Below are 19,217 nucleotides of genomic sequence, written 5' to 3' on the forward strand. Positions count from 1 at the left end.
TTATGCTGAAACCAAAGATGTTTTATTACCTGCTGGGCTTCCAGTTGCTAAGCAACCTTTTACTTCCTTGTCTAGATTATAATTTACTGTCCAGTTTCAGTGCAGGGCGGTGGAAAGAGAGACAGAATAGGACATCATTTTAAAGCTTTACAGAATCTGTGCTGAACATACAACAACACATGCATCTCTAAAGACTCACGACTTGTGATGTCATCAAGGCAATAACACCTCTTTACTAATAATGAACATTTTCAAACAACACCCAGTCCTACGCTGAACCAGTTAAATCAGAGACACAATCGTACGGCACAGAAATAAAATGAAAATGAAAAGTATACGCACACACAGGATCACTTTAGATTTGTGACTCTTTTATTTATAGTCACATGTGTTAAATAGGTCCATCTTAATTAAAAGACACTGAAGCATACAGATAGTGCAACACAAACAAACCAATTACCCATCAATGCATAGCTCGCCCACAGGAACCAGTTGACTAGGGGAGGGCATAAAGAGAGGATAATTAAATTTAATGACAATGGCTTTATTAGGAGACTCATTCCCCTGATGCTGCACAGATGCACCACAGAGACCTGGAGTTGGTTCGTGTAATGTGTCAGTTGAGCCGCATATCATGTGGCACGTGTCTATAAATATCCCACTGACTGTAGCAATATGACAATACTGTGACAAATGACAATGTGGACATCCTGCCACAGGGACAGGAGGAGCAACTACTCAACCAGTGGGTCTATGAAAGTTATTCATAAAATTGAGAAGCTCATCAGCAATGACTCTGAGATCAGCCACTATCAATCAATTTTCTGCCAAACCCCATTACCAAATGTGGCTTACACCAGGTACCTCTCTACAGACTGTACAAAGGGACTGACAGCGAGAATACTGCACCAACTTGTGTGTCAGTGTGTGAATGTATGTGGCAGTCTGCTAACCCAGTATTATAGGTGAGGAGAGCTATGGAGGCCTAATTTCATCCATGCTACTGCCAGGTTGCCACGGCACCACTCAGCTATTTGACATCAGCATCCCACCCAAGTCAAAAGGATCTTTAATTTTATCTCAAAACATGTGGGAATGCTCACACCACCATATTCTCTCCCACATATTAAATCCACTTCAGATATTTTCTTATTCTCTTACAAATGTATTGTTTTTTATGGCACTCCTATGACTCCATACTCTACACCTTTATTGGGAGTAAGTGGTTATAGAGAAAGCATGAATATATTTATATTTGATAAAAAAAACGTAGTTGATCTCCCAATTATTTTAGCACAAATACTTTAATATCTTATTATTTGTAATCTGACAAGCACAATATCATTGACGCTGTCGATTAGCCCAGGACTAATTTTTTGTACTTTTGTATTGTGCAAATAAATAAAAGCCAGTCTACAAAATGAACCTATATAAAACAAAATAATTGTGTTTGATAGAGTGTGATACTCAGTGTTTAAAAATATCTCCAAGGCTGCAACTATAATGTAACATGGTGTAAAGCAGAACGCAGAATAAGAAAGGTCACACAGTCCTATTGTATGTACAGTTTCATGCACAGCAGCATTCTTGTTATGATCAGGTTTTTAGAGCAGACACACAAACACTACGTATATGCAAACTGGGTTATTTCTGAAGGATATTATGTTATCCTTGTGCAGATTTCTGATTATTGTCTCTTATATACAGGCACATCACCTCGAGTGACACAGCAGTTACAATCTAATAAACGACTGCAACAAAAGCTTCTCACCTCTGGAGAGATTAATTTGGACTTCCTGTAAAAACAAACACCTCAACTTGGTTAATGTGGTAACTAAGTATCACACTTGATTTAGTCTGTAATACAAATTGCAGGACACTAGTTTCATTATTGATTATTCTGTTGATTTATTTTTGTTGAATAGAGAAAATGTCGAAAAGAAAAGAATCCTAGAAATTCCCACACCCCAAAGTGACGTCATTAGTTAGTTTTGTTTGACCAACAGACTAAAACCCAACTATATTAATTTGTGATATAAACAACAACAAAAAAGCAGTAATTCCTCATATTGTAGAAGCAGATAATTTGCAGCATTTCTGCTTGATAAATGACATCAAATTGTTGTTGATTAATTTTCCGTATATTGACTAATTACTTAAAGACCACACTGGTTTCCCACGGGCTTAATGATCTAAAGAAACACTATTTCACTATAGTGATTGTTCCATCCTGAATATGATTAAAGACATAACTGGGATACTAATGTGCACACAAACATACTATAAAATGGAAAGTAATATCTGTGAGGAAAAGCTCATCATAGGATCCATTGTGAAACCCTTCGTCACCTGTTGATAGCAGTTAATGCTTTGTGTACTAAGCAGCCTCCACATGTGTGACATGTCCACTGTAATACCTTCATCACCGTGATAGTGATACGCTCCAGAGAGAAGGCTGAGAGCTCTCTGACGTGTGTCAAAGCAGCACAAAATATTTCACATATCGCTGTGGACTGAACGGGGCTTGGAGGCTGACGGCGGCAACTCCGCTGTGTTGACTAGAAGCATTCTCTGAAGGCCTTTGTGACCAGAGCAGTGACGCACAGACGAGCTCCCCGGAGGCCGAGCGTGGAATTTGAGTCGAGGGATAGAAGGAGGGGGCGGGGGGGGGGGCACTCTCACGAGATTAAACCGCATCTGCACCAGTGACTGTGGTGTAACCAGGCAACCCCATGTCAGCACCAAAAACCCACTCAGGTAGAGTCACACCTGCCAGAAGCCACGTTACTGAAAAGAGAAACCTCACAAAAACTGAAAAAATCAGTTAGAGAAATAATCTGGTATGTTTTTTCTGTCTTCAAAAATCAGTTTCATCAACAACATCAGCAGGTATAAATACAGCAGATTTAATAAATATAAGGGTGTCTAGTTGTTTAGTATAGTCTAGCATTAGCAGCCCTCGTTTTTGGTTAGGGTTTTAAATTAGAGGAAATCAACTAAACAAACAGATAAAACAGATTCAAGATATTAAAGCTGAGGTAGGCTAGATTGGTTATTTTTATAAAATGGTCACTATATCCTGACAGTAGTGCATGAGACCGGTAATCTGAAAATAGTCATGTGCCTATGTGTCCTCCGGTGCTCTTAATGGCATCTGTAAGATTTCACAGAATGGAGGAAAACAACCAATCAGAGCCGAGCTGGAGCCTTGCCGTCTCTGAGCAGCTGTCAATCACTCGCAAACTCTGATCAAACAGTGAAACTAGGCAGCGCTGATCAAATATGAATCAATATTCTGTTACTGTAATGCCTATTTACTGGCATAAAATGTTTTCAGAAACATCTTGTAGTGTACTGTCTGGCTGTAAAATGAGAAAGTTTGTGACCCGGCAGCCATGTTGAGATCAAGTTGAGGAAATACCAAGCACCGCCCACCAATCGGAGCAGCCTTTCTCATTTTACAGCTAAACAGTACACTACAAGATGTTTCTGAAAACATTTGAGGCGAGAAATAGGAATTGATTGGAGTTCACGAGTGACTGACAGCTGCCTCCGTTGAATGAACAGCCAATAGGAACGCTCTCTCTCTGAAATGACCTGTGATTGGCCAAAGTCTCCCATCACGGGCTGGAGTTTCTAAAGCCTGAAAACTGAGCCATGAGGAGGTGCAGAAGTCTAGTTTTCTCTCAGACCACAAGGTTATTATGGTATTTTTACCCAATGATGCCAAAAACATTCTGCCTAATGCTGCTTTAACAGGGTAGGCAGTTTTCTGGAAAAGGCAAAAAAAAGGACACTCCATAATTTGGAAATACAGCCCTCAACCTGCAGCTCTCCTCGCTCCCCTCTCTGTCCTAAGCCCCTCCCACCAGACGGGCATATGCACACGCTTCATACAGCAACCTGTAGGAGTGCACTCATTTTTGGTCTGTTCTCATTTATGAGAACTACCGTCCTGTTTTCTTTGCAAACCTGCGGGCCTGTAAAGCCCTTTGAGATGACATACTGTGATTCGAGGCTCTAGCGAGTTACAATATCGGCGAAGTATTTTGGAGATGGAGAGAAAATGTTGCTAATAGACTAGTTTAGCTTTAGCCTGCTAACTGTAGCTGTGAGCAGAAGGCTAAACTATTAGCAACATTTTCTCTGCATCTCTGAAATGCTTGGCTGATATTGTCAGACTCTTTCTGATAAGTCTGTCTTCCTTTTTTGGGTTTCTTTGCAGTGTAGGCAGTCGTTGCCACTGCTGGAATAGCAACTTTTCCTGCAGGATAGTCCGCCTTTGAATCAGGCTCTCACCAACTGAAGGGAGGCACAGGCACATCTTAATTAGTAGAACAGCCAATAGGAACGCGCTCTATCTGAAATATAGATTTTTTTATAGCCTGAAGACAGAGAATGAGGAGGTGCAGAAGTCTAGTTTTCTCTCAAAACACCTGATTTACAATATACTGAAAGGTTATTATGGAATTTTCACCCAATGACGCCAAAAATAAAAGGCCTACACCAGCTTTAATCGGTTAATCGATTGTCAAAATAGTTGCAATCAATGAGCTGTCAATCAATTAATTGATTCAACTCAACCAGCTCTGGTTTTCCAAACCAACACTACACATTTCAGTCGATGCAAACTTATACCCTGAAGTGAGGTCGCGGTTAAGTCAATCATTCCAATTTTGTCCTCCAATAGAGCAACCAACCAAGGATCCCACTGTGGCCCTGATGTGACATTGTGTTATTCTCCAATTTTCCAGAACTTTCCCCATGTGACCTAAACTTTTGATTCCTTCCTGGTTGATTATTGGGACTTTTGTAGTTCAAAAGAAAGCTGTAGGCCTATGAAACATGACAACAACAGGTAGGCTTCCCATGGAGAATAATATGTCACCATTGATCTAGTAAGGTATTTGTAAATCTCCCTGATATTCAGGGACTTCTCAGAAATAGTTTCCTCCTCTTTTGTATGCCCACCTGCCACTTATGCTGCTTTAAACACCTGTTAACAAACCAGTGCATGTATAGAACATACATCATTTAAAGCTGAAACAGGCTACTGTAAATATTTCATGGCATATTAAATCACACAGGCAACATATATCCCTGATAAAAACACATTACATTCAAGTGTTTTTTTCCCAAAATTGTACTTGCTTCTTGTGCACACAAGTTGTGTATGGTGGTCGACTGGAGGTCGCAGTTGGCATTAGGCTATTTAACCACAGAATTACTGTCCACACCGAGCTGGCATGGCAAGTTACAGTATATCTGAGAGCTTCTTGGTGTAATCTGTGTGCTGGTAGTCTACTTACTCACCTGGCCTCCCGGATCCGACAGAGTTTTTCGGTGGTTTTCAAAGTCGAGCCATGAAATAATGCGAGTGGAGCTCCTTTCATTCACAAAATGTACTCTACCTGCGTCGAAGGAAAAGTTTCACGACGCAGAAAACAAACATTGAGCCTTGCTGATGTGGAACACAGTGACAGGAGACACGGAGACAGACAGTCATCTGCTGCTGCTGAGCTGCTGTAGCTGCTGCTGGACTCTGTTTACTCTCCTGTTTGTTTGGAAGAGACAACAGCGCCCCCTGGTGGTGGATCCGCTCACCTGTTCATACTGTACATATATACACCTATAGGCCCTACTTGATATTTCATAGACATTCATGTGATAATATCTGGATTAGACTACACAAGATGTTAATCCTTGATAATGCTGTGTGACATAATTAGAGTGTTAGTACTGATGCATCAATGCTCAAAGTGGAGCTAGTTTTAACTACTGTATACACTTGGTTAGTTTAGTCCAGTGGTTCCCAACCTAGGGGTCGGGCCCCTTCAAAGGGTCACAAGATGAATCTGAGGTGTTCTGAGAGGATTAATGGGAGAGCAAAGAAGAAAAGCATATTTCTTTTTACAAAATAATATAATAAATAATAAAAATGAACATGTAAATTAACCAGAAACAGCTGTTGTACTGTTCACAATGACATCATTGTGCACTGAGGAACTCACATTTGGTTGAATCTTAATGTTTATTTTGACATTAGTGATATCTCATTTCACCCCGAGCCTCAGAAAACAAATCTGCATTATGATACTGTAGAGCGCTGTATTAGCATAGTCCGATTTAAGGAGCCCCAGGCACAGATTTAGTTGGTGGGCCCTATTAACCCCCGTAAACAAAATTACAATTAACCAATTTACCAATTACCACTAAGTGAATATGAGGCTTATGAGGCCCTGCGCAAATTGCATCTTCTTTTTCATATTATTCTAGACAGTCTACACTTTATAGCCTGCAGTGTTTCTAATGTGGTTCAAAACAGTATAATGAGATAACACAACAAAGCAGGTAGTCTGGCCGTTACTCCTCAGCCACTTTCCCAGTGATCCTGTAGGTCTCTGTCGGCCCCTGCTCTCCACAGGTCAGCTGGGTCTCTTGGCTTTCTGGCTTCTCCAGCACATCTGACAATAATGAACATCATCTTAGACAAATATTTGGACATCTGATGTGTTTACAAAGTTAATGTCTCTTTTCCCTGAGAGGCAAATGAGAAAGTCTGATCTAAATTTTTTATGACTTAAGAAAAGGTGAGCTTTTTCCTTTTGCCAGGATCAGTGATTGCTGTTGTAATACTCATTTTGGCCACAAGAGGCTGACTTGCACCACTACTCCATGTTCTAAATAGGACTAAAAGCATTCATGTTTTCTCCCAGGTGAGTTTTAATTACTCCATGCACTCTAAACACAACATACATATATTGTGTGTTAGCAAGTTATGTAACATTACTGTCATGTCTTTCTTTTGGCTGGTAATGTAATTTAATCTGCGCTAGTCTGCCGTTGGGGACAGGAATGCGTTTTAGTGCTATTTAGAACATGCGGTAGTGGTGCAGTTCAGCCTCTTGTGGCCGAAATGAGTATTACAACAACAAACACTTGAGAAAATGATCCTGACAAAACCTTTATTTTCACCTGGTCTTAAGGAGAGAAAACTATTTAAATCAGAATTGGAAAATGGATCACCAAATTTTTTTTTCCCTTGCCTCTCAGGGCTTCCCTATAATTCTATGAACTATGGAGTTTAAATGTTACAGACCTGTTTGCTGACTATCTCCTGACTTGTTTCTGTTGTGCTTGTGGGAGGGCGCATAGAGGAAGATAATGGTGAAAACATAAAGGTTCCACATGCCATAGATCCCTGTGAGAAAAGCACTGTGGACTTGGAAAGTGTAGTCGCCCCAGTGCCAGTGACCCTCACTGACCTGGTGAAACATAACATAACATGACACGATCGTAAATCATAACATAATTATAGATTTCCATGTTGATCATTAGAGGGATAATACCTACTTGATTTAAGATGAAGAAGACGACCGTCAGGGCTGCACATGCTAGAGTTATCAGCATCAAAAACTTGAACCTGAAGATTATACCCTGCCATAACCAGCAAGAGTGAAAGAAAAAACAGCCAGAATATTGTTTCATCTATTGTGTTTCAGATATTAAATTGAACAAATAAAGCAAATCAAACCTTATAACGCAGTCTCCTAGCCTCTGGCATTGCAGGAAGTTGTTGTATTTTCCCGCCAATATTTCTGAACACACAACGCACCATGGCACACAGGGAGAGGAAATACAGACAAACAGAAATCCCTGCGACAATAATGGAGGTCATCTGTAATGACAGTCAAGGAAAAGGCCTGGATGAGAGACCCACATTATGAGGAAGACTTTTTCTAATTCAGTATAAATATCTGAAGGATACTGCCACCTTCGTCCCAATTTCTGATGCCCAAACACTGTAGAAAGGGTTGGTCAAATGAACCCCCCTTTATAGGATATAAAGCACATTCATATTAAAGAAAGATACAACCATAATTCAAGATACCTCATCAAAAGCAGTCATGTCGTTACCTTTCACTCAGGTCAAATATCAGGAGAATAGATGAGCCGAACATCACCAGCCCAACCTGCCACCAGTACGCCGAGAGACGATTCCTCTGACTTTGGTCCTACAGGATTTGTTATTGAAAGAAATGTCATAACTGGCATAAAAGTATGGAGAAAAAGTACAGCAGGGAAGAAGTAATAGGTGCTAACCATGAGGTGTTCACCGCAGAAGATGATCCAGAAACAGAAGAGTGTGGAGTAGAAGACGCCCTGTTGAGCATCTTCAAACAGCAGCATCCACGTCCACTCAAAGCCCAGAGAGAACCACTCCACCGGCACGTTCAGCAACGTCATGGAGATTCCCAGAGCAAAAATCACCCTGTTCAAGGCAAATACATAAAATAATGACTCACCTTTGCTCTTAAAAGACATGTAACCTTCTGCTGCAGGCAGAGTATTGACCTGGCTCTACCAGACCAATCATGCGCTTAAGATCTGAGCATTTTTTCATTACCCCTGCTCTCAACATGCCGCCCTGAAGCCCTGAATACCTCTTGAAAGTATGACAGAAGGTTTACCTGCTTAAAGCTTTAACTCTGCACTGAGTGACTAAAGAGCCTGGGCTGCACTCTGAGGTTCAACTTAAGAGCACTAGAGTTGAGTTGTATAACTTCACTCTATACCTTTAAAAAAAAGATTATGTTTTATTGAGTCTGTATCTGAAGCCTGTACGGATGTAGGGGTATGGAGGCCCAAAGTGTTTAATATAAAAAAATAATAATAATTAACTCATTATGAAATAATAAAAATAATGTAAGTGCGAAACATAAATGAACCAATAAATTGTGAAATAATTTAAGATATTACTAAAACAACAATATTATTATTATTATGTTTTTAATGTGTTTTATTGGAGTTTATATTTATTTAATTATAATGCTTTTTCTTCCAAAAGTATCTAATAATGGTATTTTTCATGGTGACATTTTTATTTCATGTCACATTTCATTTCATAATCCTATTACTTATCTTATAATATCACTTTTTGTCCCTTTTCATGATAGTGGAGTTGTCACCAATTCCTGCCCCCCCCCCTCATCTTTCAGCCAATCACATGCCCCAAGCTGCCCAGCACACTAACTAACTGCCAGCTAGCTAACGAGCAACAAATAGCTTTACAAAACTTGACATGAAAAAATAAAAGACATTTGGATTTATTTGTTTTGGTCAAATTTATTCCTATTATTTATTTATTATTATTAGGGCTGCCAAAGTTAACGCAATAATGACATGTTATTGCAAATTAGTTTTAACTCCACTAATTTCTTTAACGCATTAACGTAGCAGGCTCACTTTTAAGCTAGAGTGGAGACACTGGTAACATATTAAACTAGAAAAAACCTAATGAATCCATTGATACCACCCATGTCATACTAGCTTGCAAAGGAGGCTAAATAACGCTCCAAACTTACATTACATTTCGGCGAGGAAAAACTGCTGTGGTCATTTTCAAAGGTATCCCTTGACCTCTGACCTCAAGATATGTGAATGAAAATGAATGACACACTGACAGCTGTTGTTGCCTGTTGGGCTGCAGTTTGCCATGTTATGATTTGAGCATATTTTTTATGCTAAATGCAGTAGCTGTGAGGGATTCTTGACAACATTTGTCATTGTTTTGTGTTGTTAATTGATTTCCAATAATAAATATATACATACATTTGCATAAAGCATATTTTCCCACTCCCATGTTGATAAGATAATTAAATACTTGACAAATCTCCCTTTAAGGTACATTTTGAACATACAAAATGGGCGATTCATTTGCGATTAATCGTGATTAACTATGGACAATCATGAGATAATCACAATTAAATATTTGAATTGATTGACAACCCTAATTACTATATATTTATCATAATGTGTAACTTGTTTATCTAATGTTGAACACTTTAGGGTTCCATTTGTTTGTAACTTTAATGCTCAAGTTTAGCAATATTTTTGACATGGCTATAAGTCAAAGCAGTTGGGTTTGAGTTTTCTTATTGGCTCATACTTTTCCAAAAGGACCGGAGGTCTTGCCATGAGGCCGATCCTGTGCCAGTACCAAACTGTAGCAACAAATATCCAGGGACTGAACACAGTCTTCATGCTGATCCACACTTTAGTGAAGCCTCCGTTCTGGTGGATGCCCTTAGAGAAGAGGGACATTAAATGTTTGAATGTAAAACATGCAGGCTTTGAGATTTATATTCAATCAAAACATATAAAGGAAGTTAAATTATAAGAATTATACTCACCACTATATGGAGGTCTTCTATTTCTCCAATTCCAACATTCACTGTGTCGTTCACTGGCAAGCGCAGGTTAATCAAAAAATATTTGTGGGCCACACTACCCAGCTCCATGAATGGTATGGGGTCACAGTGGTAGAAGCGGCCTTCGTTCTCATACGTCTGCAAAAGCATGGACTGTTACAGGTTAATAAGCAGAGATATTATTATATATATTATATGGTATTTGCATGTATTCAATGCAGGTTTACCTTAGGGACTGCAAATATGCACCTGAGAGGCCTTTGCTCCACTGAGTGAAACTTTGTGGTCCACTCAGATATCAAATCATCCCGGAATGCCAGGCCAGCATCAATAGTGATGATGACATCATCTTCTAAACAAAACAGGGACGAGATCCAGTTTATTAGATATCAACCAGAACCGAGGAGCTTGGACCTATACACTTACGACAAAGTCACACCTCTTACCAATCTGATTGATCATTTTGAAAGTGATGTCAAACTGCAGAACAGCCAGCATATACTGAAACCAGGGACTCATCTCCCTGTTGGGAAGAGGGACGTGCACAGCGAAAACAATGTCGTTGGCATCCAGCGTTTTTGCCAGAGGCTCAGTGAAACTGTGGATCTGCTGGCACCGATTCGATCCCCACGGCACGAGCCAGCCGGGTGCCCTGTGGCGGTTGATGCATTTGGTGGCCAAGTAGCGAATGGCACTGGTGGGACTGGGAGCTATGGCAAAGGGGAATAATCTGTCAGAGACATGTGGTTTGTTCTATTAAAGGGACAGTGTGTAGAATTTGGTGGCATCTAGTGGTGTGGTTGCAGATTGCAACCAACTGAGTCCCCCTCCACTCACTCCTCCCTTTCGAAGACTGCGGTAACATGAGCTGCCGAGTGCAAAACCGTAACGCCGTTAGCCTTGCTCGGAGGCCATCCTTACCATTATAACACGGCAGCTGGCAGTACCACAGTTTTGCACTCTGCGGCTCATGTTACCGCAGTTTCACAAGCGTGTTGGAGAACTACGGTGACCGTCACGTAAAAATGTGAAAGGCTCTCTCTTGAGCCAGGCTGCGGTCGAAAAGTCAAAAATGACTTCCTAATGTCTTTTCCTAACCTCTTTTTCTTGACCTCGATGGAAAATGTCATGAGGTCAAGGAAAGATGAGAAGGAGAATTCAGAAGGACAACCGCGTTGTTAAGAGAATCCGACTCCACTTACACCATTGGCTCCGTCATTATGGTGCCACGGCGGCGGATGTTAGTGACGGTCTGCCATGGTGAAACTACAATGCCCCGAAGATGGACTACAAAAGACGCATGTTCACAATGTGCGTTATTAAATAGGTCTTTCAGTGACAGGCTGCTTCACCCGCGGTGTGTGAATGAGAGATACTGCAGGTCCTTCTGCTGCTTAACACTTTAATATATAATATTAACATATAATAAAGGATTATCTGACCTAATGTGGACAACCGGTGAAAAATATCACTTCATTACCATTAGAATATATAATAAAAATAAATAAATAATGAAAACATAGTTGTGAATATTATATTCCATTTCTGTTAATAGACGCCCCGAAATGTTACACACTTAAAGTACAGAGAATAAAGCTTTGTCTTTCTTATTTAGGCACATTGGGAGATCAAATAAATTGATTTCTGGTGCGCTTTCAACACACAAACCACATGTAGGTCACTTTCTAGAAATACTGTTTCTACAACAATTCAATATTCAATTTATAAGAAATAAATTTCTGACTACTTACCGATTAATGCTCCAACCATGATGGAAAGAACTTGGAAAACAAGAATAAACAAACCCAAGAAAACCAATTTCTTAGTGCTCATGTTCTCTATGATCGCTCCTGCCATTTTTAAGAGATTTGGGAAAAGTGAGCCTGTGGTCCCAATATAGGCTAAGTGCTCCAGTGCTGCTCGTCTACCTGCTCACACACATCTGACTCTCCCAGGAGTCGCAAATCATCAGTCAGAGTGAGTGCAGAGGGGGATGGGGTGTGTAACCACCATGTGTTTCGATTCAGAGCAATACAAAAATAATGTTTTTCTAGGATTAAAAACTTGCTAAACATTTGTCTATAAAACATGATTCCTTTATTGCTTAAAGAATACAACTTTGTAGCATAGGTGAGTGAATGTGTATCACAACTAGGTTACTTGTCTTCACGCTGAGGATTGACCACAGTCACAATGCGAATATTTGATACTGCACCCGAAGAGAAGGGAAATAACAAATTCTGCCTGGATATCAAAGATATCTTACAAAGTCATAGGTTAATAATCCATAACGTTGTTTACACCGACCTGGAGTCAGCAACGAGAATCACTGTAGCACCTACACCTTTAAAAAACACTAACTCTGGGCTGTTAGTCTGTCCTGTCCTCTATCTTTGGTTCTATGAGACAAAAATATACAGTTTCTGAAAGGTGTAGCTAATTAGCAATACTGTGGTTGTTTTAAGGTAGAAAGGAAATACAACATAAAGCATCCGAATGAGCTAAAATTAACTAAGAAATTTCCATTTATTTCTCTACTTAACAAAAAAAATCCTATATTCACAACCCCTCAAATGATCCTCTGTTGAACAAATATACCAAGAGGGGGTAGAGAAAACCCTTTCTGTAAAACTGACCATCAAAACCACAAGAAAGGAGAAATCGACTGCTCTGAAATTATTCTTAAGCAGTTCCCCTAAACCACCAAAAGTGATCTAGTACAACGGATAACATAGGTAAGCTATCTGGTGCAGTACCTGAAGGAGCGAACACTTGCTGCATTATCACAAAATTCACTGACATATCCCGGGCAGTGTCTGCCTTCAGCGTCCACAACACATCCAGAAAGCTACAATTACTCACAACATAATATCAAGACATAATTGGGGGGGTGGGGGGGAAGGGGGGAAGATGAGACAAAAACTTCATTAACAGCCTCTGAATCCAAATCATTTTCAGATACTGGTGTCTGAACGTGTGGCTATCTTGAAATCCCCCTTTGTCTTTCTCTTCAGTGTCCATTCCAATGTTCACGCTCCATGTTACACTGATGTATACCGGCGGTCAAGGCCGCCTCATGTCTCTGCCGATGACAGCGCCGGGAGGTTTGTGTGCCAACGCTGTCCCAAGGAAGGGATTCGGACAAGTGGAAACGGCGTCCTGGGATCACATGTCTTCCTCTTCGTCTTCATCCTGAGAGGAACCGGCCTGCTGGGCGGCGCTGGCAGATGCTGCCGCCATCTGTGCCTGTTGGGCAGCCTGCTGCATCTGTAACCACTCTTGCTGGGCGAGCTCTGCCTGCTGCTGCCGCGCCTGCAGGGTCAAACCAAAACAGAGACATGAGACGAGGGAAGGAGAATGAAGATCTCATTAGGCGACTACAGCGGATCATGATGGTGGTATCTGATGTGAAATTAGAGCTGAGCAACTCAAATATCACAGTATTTTTTACTCATATTTGACTCAGATAAGGTCTTTTCAGACCAAAAAAATCACACATCAATTTAAGGGTGCTTTCACATCAGGGACCCAGGTCCGGATCACAGTACCCTTGACCCCAAAGTTCAGTTTGTTTGATTAGTGTGAACGCTCCGTACCGTACTCAAGCACGATTCGTACTCGAGTCCACTTGAAAAGGTGGTCTGGAGTACGGTTCATGTGTACTCGGGTATGGTTCACATCAGGTGTGAAAGCCGACGGTAACAAAACACGTAATTGGACTGCTAGTTAACGCGTTAGCAGTCAGCGAGTACTTTTGAAAGTGCTTTTTTCCAACGCCGCTGGTCTCTTCCGAAATCTGTATATGCGCGCAGCATCGCCAACCTCATCCTCTGAACTGTACGGCCATGGGTGATAAAGCAGGAAGCTCAGCTTCTTTCTCTGCTCAGTGGGGGAAACGGAGTGTAGAGCCGGCATATTTTCACATCAAACTCTGGGATTTCTGGGAATTTCGGATGCCGATAAAAACCAACCAACCAATAAACTAATGGCTTTTGCTCACAGTATCAACAGATTTTCTCGGACGTCAATGTCATAATTCTGTTTATGGATGGAGCAGATTGCTGCTAGACCACCCAGTTACAGGTGAGTGCCAGCTGGCAAGTCACTCTGTGTGTGTGTGAGGGAGAGAGAAGGTGGACAATTTCACGCAATGTTTCTGTAAGTTAGTAATGATAATTACTGTGTGAACATTATGAATGAAGCTTCGATGCTTCAAACTATCCTCACTGTCTTTCCTTGAGAAAAACACAGAGCCCCAGAGGTAAGATGACCATTATAAACTGACCATTAAACCTTGTATTAAAGGCCATGTATCACATAATAATAATAAATACATGTATTACATATGATCCAGTCCAGTCATGAATGATGAAAACCAGTGCAATAAGCTCAATATTTACACTCGTAACAATAACATGCTTCATAGGAAATGCAACCACATTGTAACTTCTACACAGACCTGCACTTGGAATAATAACGAGCCTGTCTCCAGTGAATAGAGTTGAATTTGGGTTTATTATTGTGAAAACAAACGTATGCATCAAGGATTGCGTGGCGATGTGAAACTTAAATGTTTGGTGGAATGCGCGGATTGCGAATATTCGTGCCGGCTTTGGTGTGAAAGGCTTGAATGCGAAAAATCGGCAACAAATATTTTGCATTTTGGTTTCGTTTTCATTCCCGGTGTGAAAAGGCCTTTAGGCATGAGAAAAATTATAACAATAACTTTTCTGCAATACATTACTGAGGCTGAATTATGATGAATTAGTTGTTACAAGGAGATATTTATTGATTAGCATAGCACTGCTACAAGTTCATTAGATGGATGTGTCGTGCATATTGTGCATTTATTAGGGCTGTCTTGAACACACATTTTTGTGCTTTGAAGCTTCAGTGAGAAATATTCAAAGGTATTCAAAGCTTGGAGACAGTGCCGCTGCCACACTAATGTAAACAAGTACCTCCACACATAACAGACAGCGATATCAGTCTGAGAATAACTAATAATAATTTATGTTGAATATGAATAATGAATGTTGTGGGATTATTCCTTATTTCATGGGCTATTTTGGGATTTCTATTTTCTTATTACATACTTCTATTCTCCCATTTACTTGGAGGGCAACAGCTGAGCAAGGAGAAGGTCGATATTGGAAACAGCTTTGCTAGATCACAACGTTCAAATCTGAGAAGCATATTTTTTTTTTTTAAGCGTTTAGCATTTTTTGCAGGAGCAGATACAAAACAAGAATTAATTGCAGAAACCAAATTAATTGCAGTTTTTTTGTCTCCACATCGCCCTGACACATAGTTACATTTCTGAAGAGGCGCACCTCACCTACAAGACCTGTAAGACCGGACTCCGACATGACTATCTTCAGAGCCACTGCCCATAGGTACCACAACACTTCAATGTGTTCAATTGTGACACTTACTAACAGCAGATGTTTAAACAGCACCTTCTTGTGACGGTTCATGGTTGTTACATTTAAATTAAATTATATTTAATTGTCATACATACTCATATTTCTTCATATGTGCAGTGAAACACAAACTGTAATGTGTAAACTAATACAGTATATTAATAACTCTTTTTTTCAAATTGTGAACAAGGGGTGACCATGCGAAAAAAGTGTTTAAAACACTACTATAGAAAAAAAATTGGTATTTATTATATAATAACTACAATAAGAAGAATAAGAATTATTAGTATGGTTATTATTATTATTATCATTATTCTGTTTTACTTTTTCACTTGCACACACACCAAGACTGCAATCTTACAATATATCACATATTGCAAAATTGCCTGTATTACAATCCCAATGTTATTGTGGGCACTGAAAGCAGCAGTGGGTAGAATTGGAACTGTATCCTGACAGTAGTGCAAAATCATGTGCCTCTGTGTCCTCCGGTGCTCCTAACGGCATCTATAAGATTTCACAGACCGGAGGAAAACAACCAATCAGAGCAGCTGTCAATCACTCGCAAACTCCGATCAAACGGTCAAACTAGGCAGCGCTGATCAAATATGAATCAATATTCTGTTACTGTAATGCCAATTTCTCACCTCAAATGTTTTCAGAAACATCTTGTAGTAACTACAAGATGTTTCTGAAAACATTTGAGGGGTTTACAACATGGTTTACAGCTAAACAGTACACTACAATGTAGTGTACTGTTTAGCTGTAAACCATGTTGTTGAGATCAGTTGAGAAAATACCAAGCACCGCCCACCAGCCGCATCAAATTTTCTCATTTTACATCTAAACAGTAGACTACAAGATGTTTCTGATAATATTTTACGTCACTAAATAGGCATTACAGTAACAGAATATTAATTCATATTTGATCAGCGCTACCTAGTTTGACCATTTGATTGGAGTTTGCGAGTGAATGACAGCTGCCTCTGGTCTAGGTTTTTAAAAGCCTGAAAACAGAGCCATGAGGAGGCGCAGAAGTCTAGTTACAGTATCTCTCAGAACACTTGAATTACAATATGCTGAAAGTTTATTATGTAAATTGTGCCCAATGATGCCAAAAACATTCTGCCTACTGCAGGTTTAATCATAGCTCTGCATGTTTGATTGTCTGTTATCTTAACTGTTTGTACACAAAACTGTAATGTGTAACCTGATATATTATTTTTTTCAAATTCTGAACAAGGTGTGACCATGCCAAAAGTGTTTAAAACACTCCCATAGAAAAAAAGAGGTATTGAATATTATTATTGTTTTTCATTTTCACTTAAACACACCAAGATTACAATTTACCACATATTGCTAAATTGCAATCCCAATGTTTTTGTGGGCACTGAAACTACCATACAGTGATTTCCAGCCCCCAGCTCTACTTTAGATGCACAGAAAAAAGGGGGTGCTCATCCACAGCATCAATACATGGAGAATTGTTAGTATTTTTCAAATCATACCTTGGCAAACAATTCCTGTTGTTGTCTGAGGAGCTCTTCCTCGGGGATACCCAGGTTCTCCAGTCGAGAGCTGGCCTTCCTCCTCTTCAGGGCTACTGTTTTACACTCCTGCAGGACGTCTTTCACCTCCGTGATGTATGAAGCGAAACCCAGGCTCTCTAGGGCTGTGGTGTGAATACAAGAGTAAGAGAAAGTGAAATGATTACTCTCTGTGGTTTCATATTCACGGCAAGGAGATGGGGGCACACCCCCCTTCTGCATCCCTCGATACAGTTTCTTTCCCTGGGCCATTCGGACACTGAACAAACAATACATCTGTGCAATATTAATACACTGAATGTGAAATACATTTGTCTGTGCAATATATCCTTGATGCAATACATACACCTCAAGTGCAACTACATTTGTCTACATTTTATCTATTACATCTACCCTACCTATTTTACAAGTGCAATTACCTCTGTTTACATTACATCTATTTTTTATATTTTATACCTCTAGTGTAACACTTCTGTTTATATTTATGTTTTACATCTACTTTACCTGTTTTATTTGCTTTATAACTGTGTGTGTGTTTTACCCGTTATATGTTTTATCTGCCTCCTTTAGTCTTGTCAAGTATTTGTTTTAAAGCACATGACATGAAGTGGCAACTGTGAATCTCGTTGTATTTAATGGGATGACAATAAAGCTTTCTATTCTATTCTTCTTTTTTTTAAACTCTTTTTTTTTATTTGAGAACAAGGAACATGAGGTCATCATGGGTGTTACAATGTCAGATCACAGTACATTTTTGTAAATACATCTTAATATAAGATGTCACACTTCAATCAACGGTGTAAATACACAATCCATTTTTCCCCAGTACTCAATACTTTTTTTCCAATTCAAGCCTTAAAATAAATGTGAGTCTTTCCATACAATATATTTGATTTACAATACCCCGCCCTTGGTCTAATGTTGGAGGATCAGTCTGTATGGCTTTCTTACTACTTGCCAAGAGAATCTTTATTAAATATGAATCTTTGTGTAAAACAATTTCTGGTATTTTTCCCAAGTAAAGTGTAATGAATGAGTACTTTATTCCAATTATTTTATGGATCTCAGTTGCCACCTCTTGCCAATGGTTGTTTTCTATTCTCCTCTAAACATGGAGCAGTGTGGGGCTCACCATTGATGACATGCTCAGGGGAGATGGTCTTCTTGTCGGACTTGTTGCATATTTCATTGGCCTCTGAGGAGATGAGGTGGATGAACTCGGTGCAGCAGTTCACCACCAGCTCCCTGGCGTCGTTGGCCACCCTCACGTTAGGGAGAGTCTCTTTAATCATCTTGTTGATGGCTGCTCTGGGGATGGTCAGGTCGTCGTCATTTCCAGAGGAAGAAGCCATCGTGGCAGAGCAAAATGACCACAAAACCACCAGAAATGAAAGCTCCTGGTTCTTGAACAACGTTAGCAGCAGACCACCACGACACAAAGCCTCCTGGAGTTGACTGTCCAGGTCACAACAACGTCAACATCCGGTTAAATGTCATAAAGAAGAGATGTTTCCTCAAAGTTAGCCGGCTGGTTGGCTTGCTAACTAACGTTAAGCGACTTGTACGTGTTAAAACAAGCAGACCACCGCTGTTACAGACAAGTAAAGGTCCAATAAACACTAAAGGGCAAATAAAGAGAACATGAATACTGGATAAATACGCTTAGCTGTGGTCGCTGCAGCTGGAGAGTCGTAACCCAGAAGACAAGTGAAAGTGTGAGAGCATGGCTACAGTGAGGCTAACAATGAGCCGCTCCTGCTGTCACACATATATATACAACTATAGCTCAATAGTTGGCGAGGTACAGACGACGAGCTGAATGAAGTCGCCACAAAACTGCAGGTTACTCTTCCTTGCATCGACCCAAATGAGTCAAAAACAATCTTAAAGCTCCCAGCAGTTCATTTACAGTCTTTATATTCCGGGAAACATTAGCTAGCTTAAATTTATCCGGATACGACGTCACACAATGACCGGATGGGGGCGGTAACCATGGGGCGTAACCAAGGTGATGTCTGAAGTCGCCTAGCTACGGT

At 40.1% G+C, this 19,217-nt stretch overlaps 3 protein-coding genes across 5 annotated transcripts in view; all 3 read right to left on the reverse strand.

Moving 5' to 3' along the window:
* si:dkey-44g17.6 (guanine nucleotide-binding protein G(I)/G(S)/G(O) subunit gamma-12) overlaps positions 1-5,550 on the reverse strand; it is a 35,782-nt gene extending 30,232 nt beyond the window's left edge. For 2 of the 3 annotated variants that reach the window (XM_037769216.1, XM_037769217.1), the window contains exon 1: positions 5,314-5,549. The gene's annotated coding sequence lies outside the window, so the exon portion shown is untranslated. Of the gene's footprint in view, positions 1-5,313 lie in introns of all 3 variants that reach the window. The other variant, XR_005206858.1, reaches the window with a different exon arrangement.
* Positions 5,551-6,015: 465 nt separating this feature from the next.
* On the reverse strand, positions 6,016-12,139 carry LOC119488816 (protein wntless homolog). The gene is made up of 12 exons (XM_037770748.1): positions 11,963-12,139; positions 10,658-10,921; positions 10,439-10,563; positions 10,194-10,349; positions 9,950-10,086; positions 8,104-8,272; positions 7,918-8,015; positions 7,769-7,832; positions 7,535-7,678; positions 7,354-7,437; positions 7,100-7,265; positions 6,016-6,464 (listed from the first exon to the last, which is right to left on the reverse strand). Exons 1-12 carry the CDS (start codon positions 12,066-12,068, stop codon positions 6,364-6,366), a joined length of 1,614 nt encoding a protein of 537 aa, XP_037626676.1. The 5' UTR covers positions 12,069-12,139; the 3' UTR covers positions 6,016-6,363.
* A 146-nt stretch (positions 12,140-12,285) lies between these two features.
* Positions 12,286-19,158, reverse strand: dr1 (down-regulator of transcription 1). The gene is made up of 3 exons (XM_037770749.1): positions 18,314-19,158; positions 17,143-17,306; positions 12,286-13,523 (listed from the first exon to the last, which is right to left on the reverse strand). The coding sequence occupies exons 1-3, from the start codon at positions 18,531-18,533 to the stop codon at positions 13,377-13,379; spliced, it is 531 nt and encodes a 176-aa protein (XP_037626677.1). The 5' UTR covers positions 18,534-19,158; the 3' UTR covers positions 12,286-13,376.
* Between the last annotated feature and the right edge of the window lie 59 nt (positions 19,159-19,217).

This window comes from Sebastes umbrosus, chromosome 5, assembly GCF_015220745.1.
Source record: "Sebastes umbrosus isolate fSebUmb1 chromosome 5, fSebUmb1.pri, whole genome shotgun sequence".
Lineage (NCBI taxonomy): Eukaryota > Metazoa > Chordata > Actinopteri > Perciformes > Sebastidae > Sebastes > Sebastes umbrosus.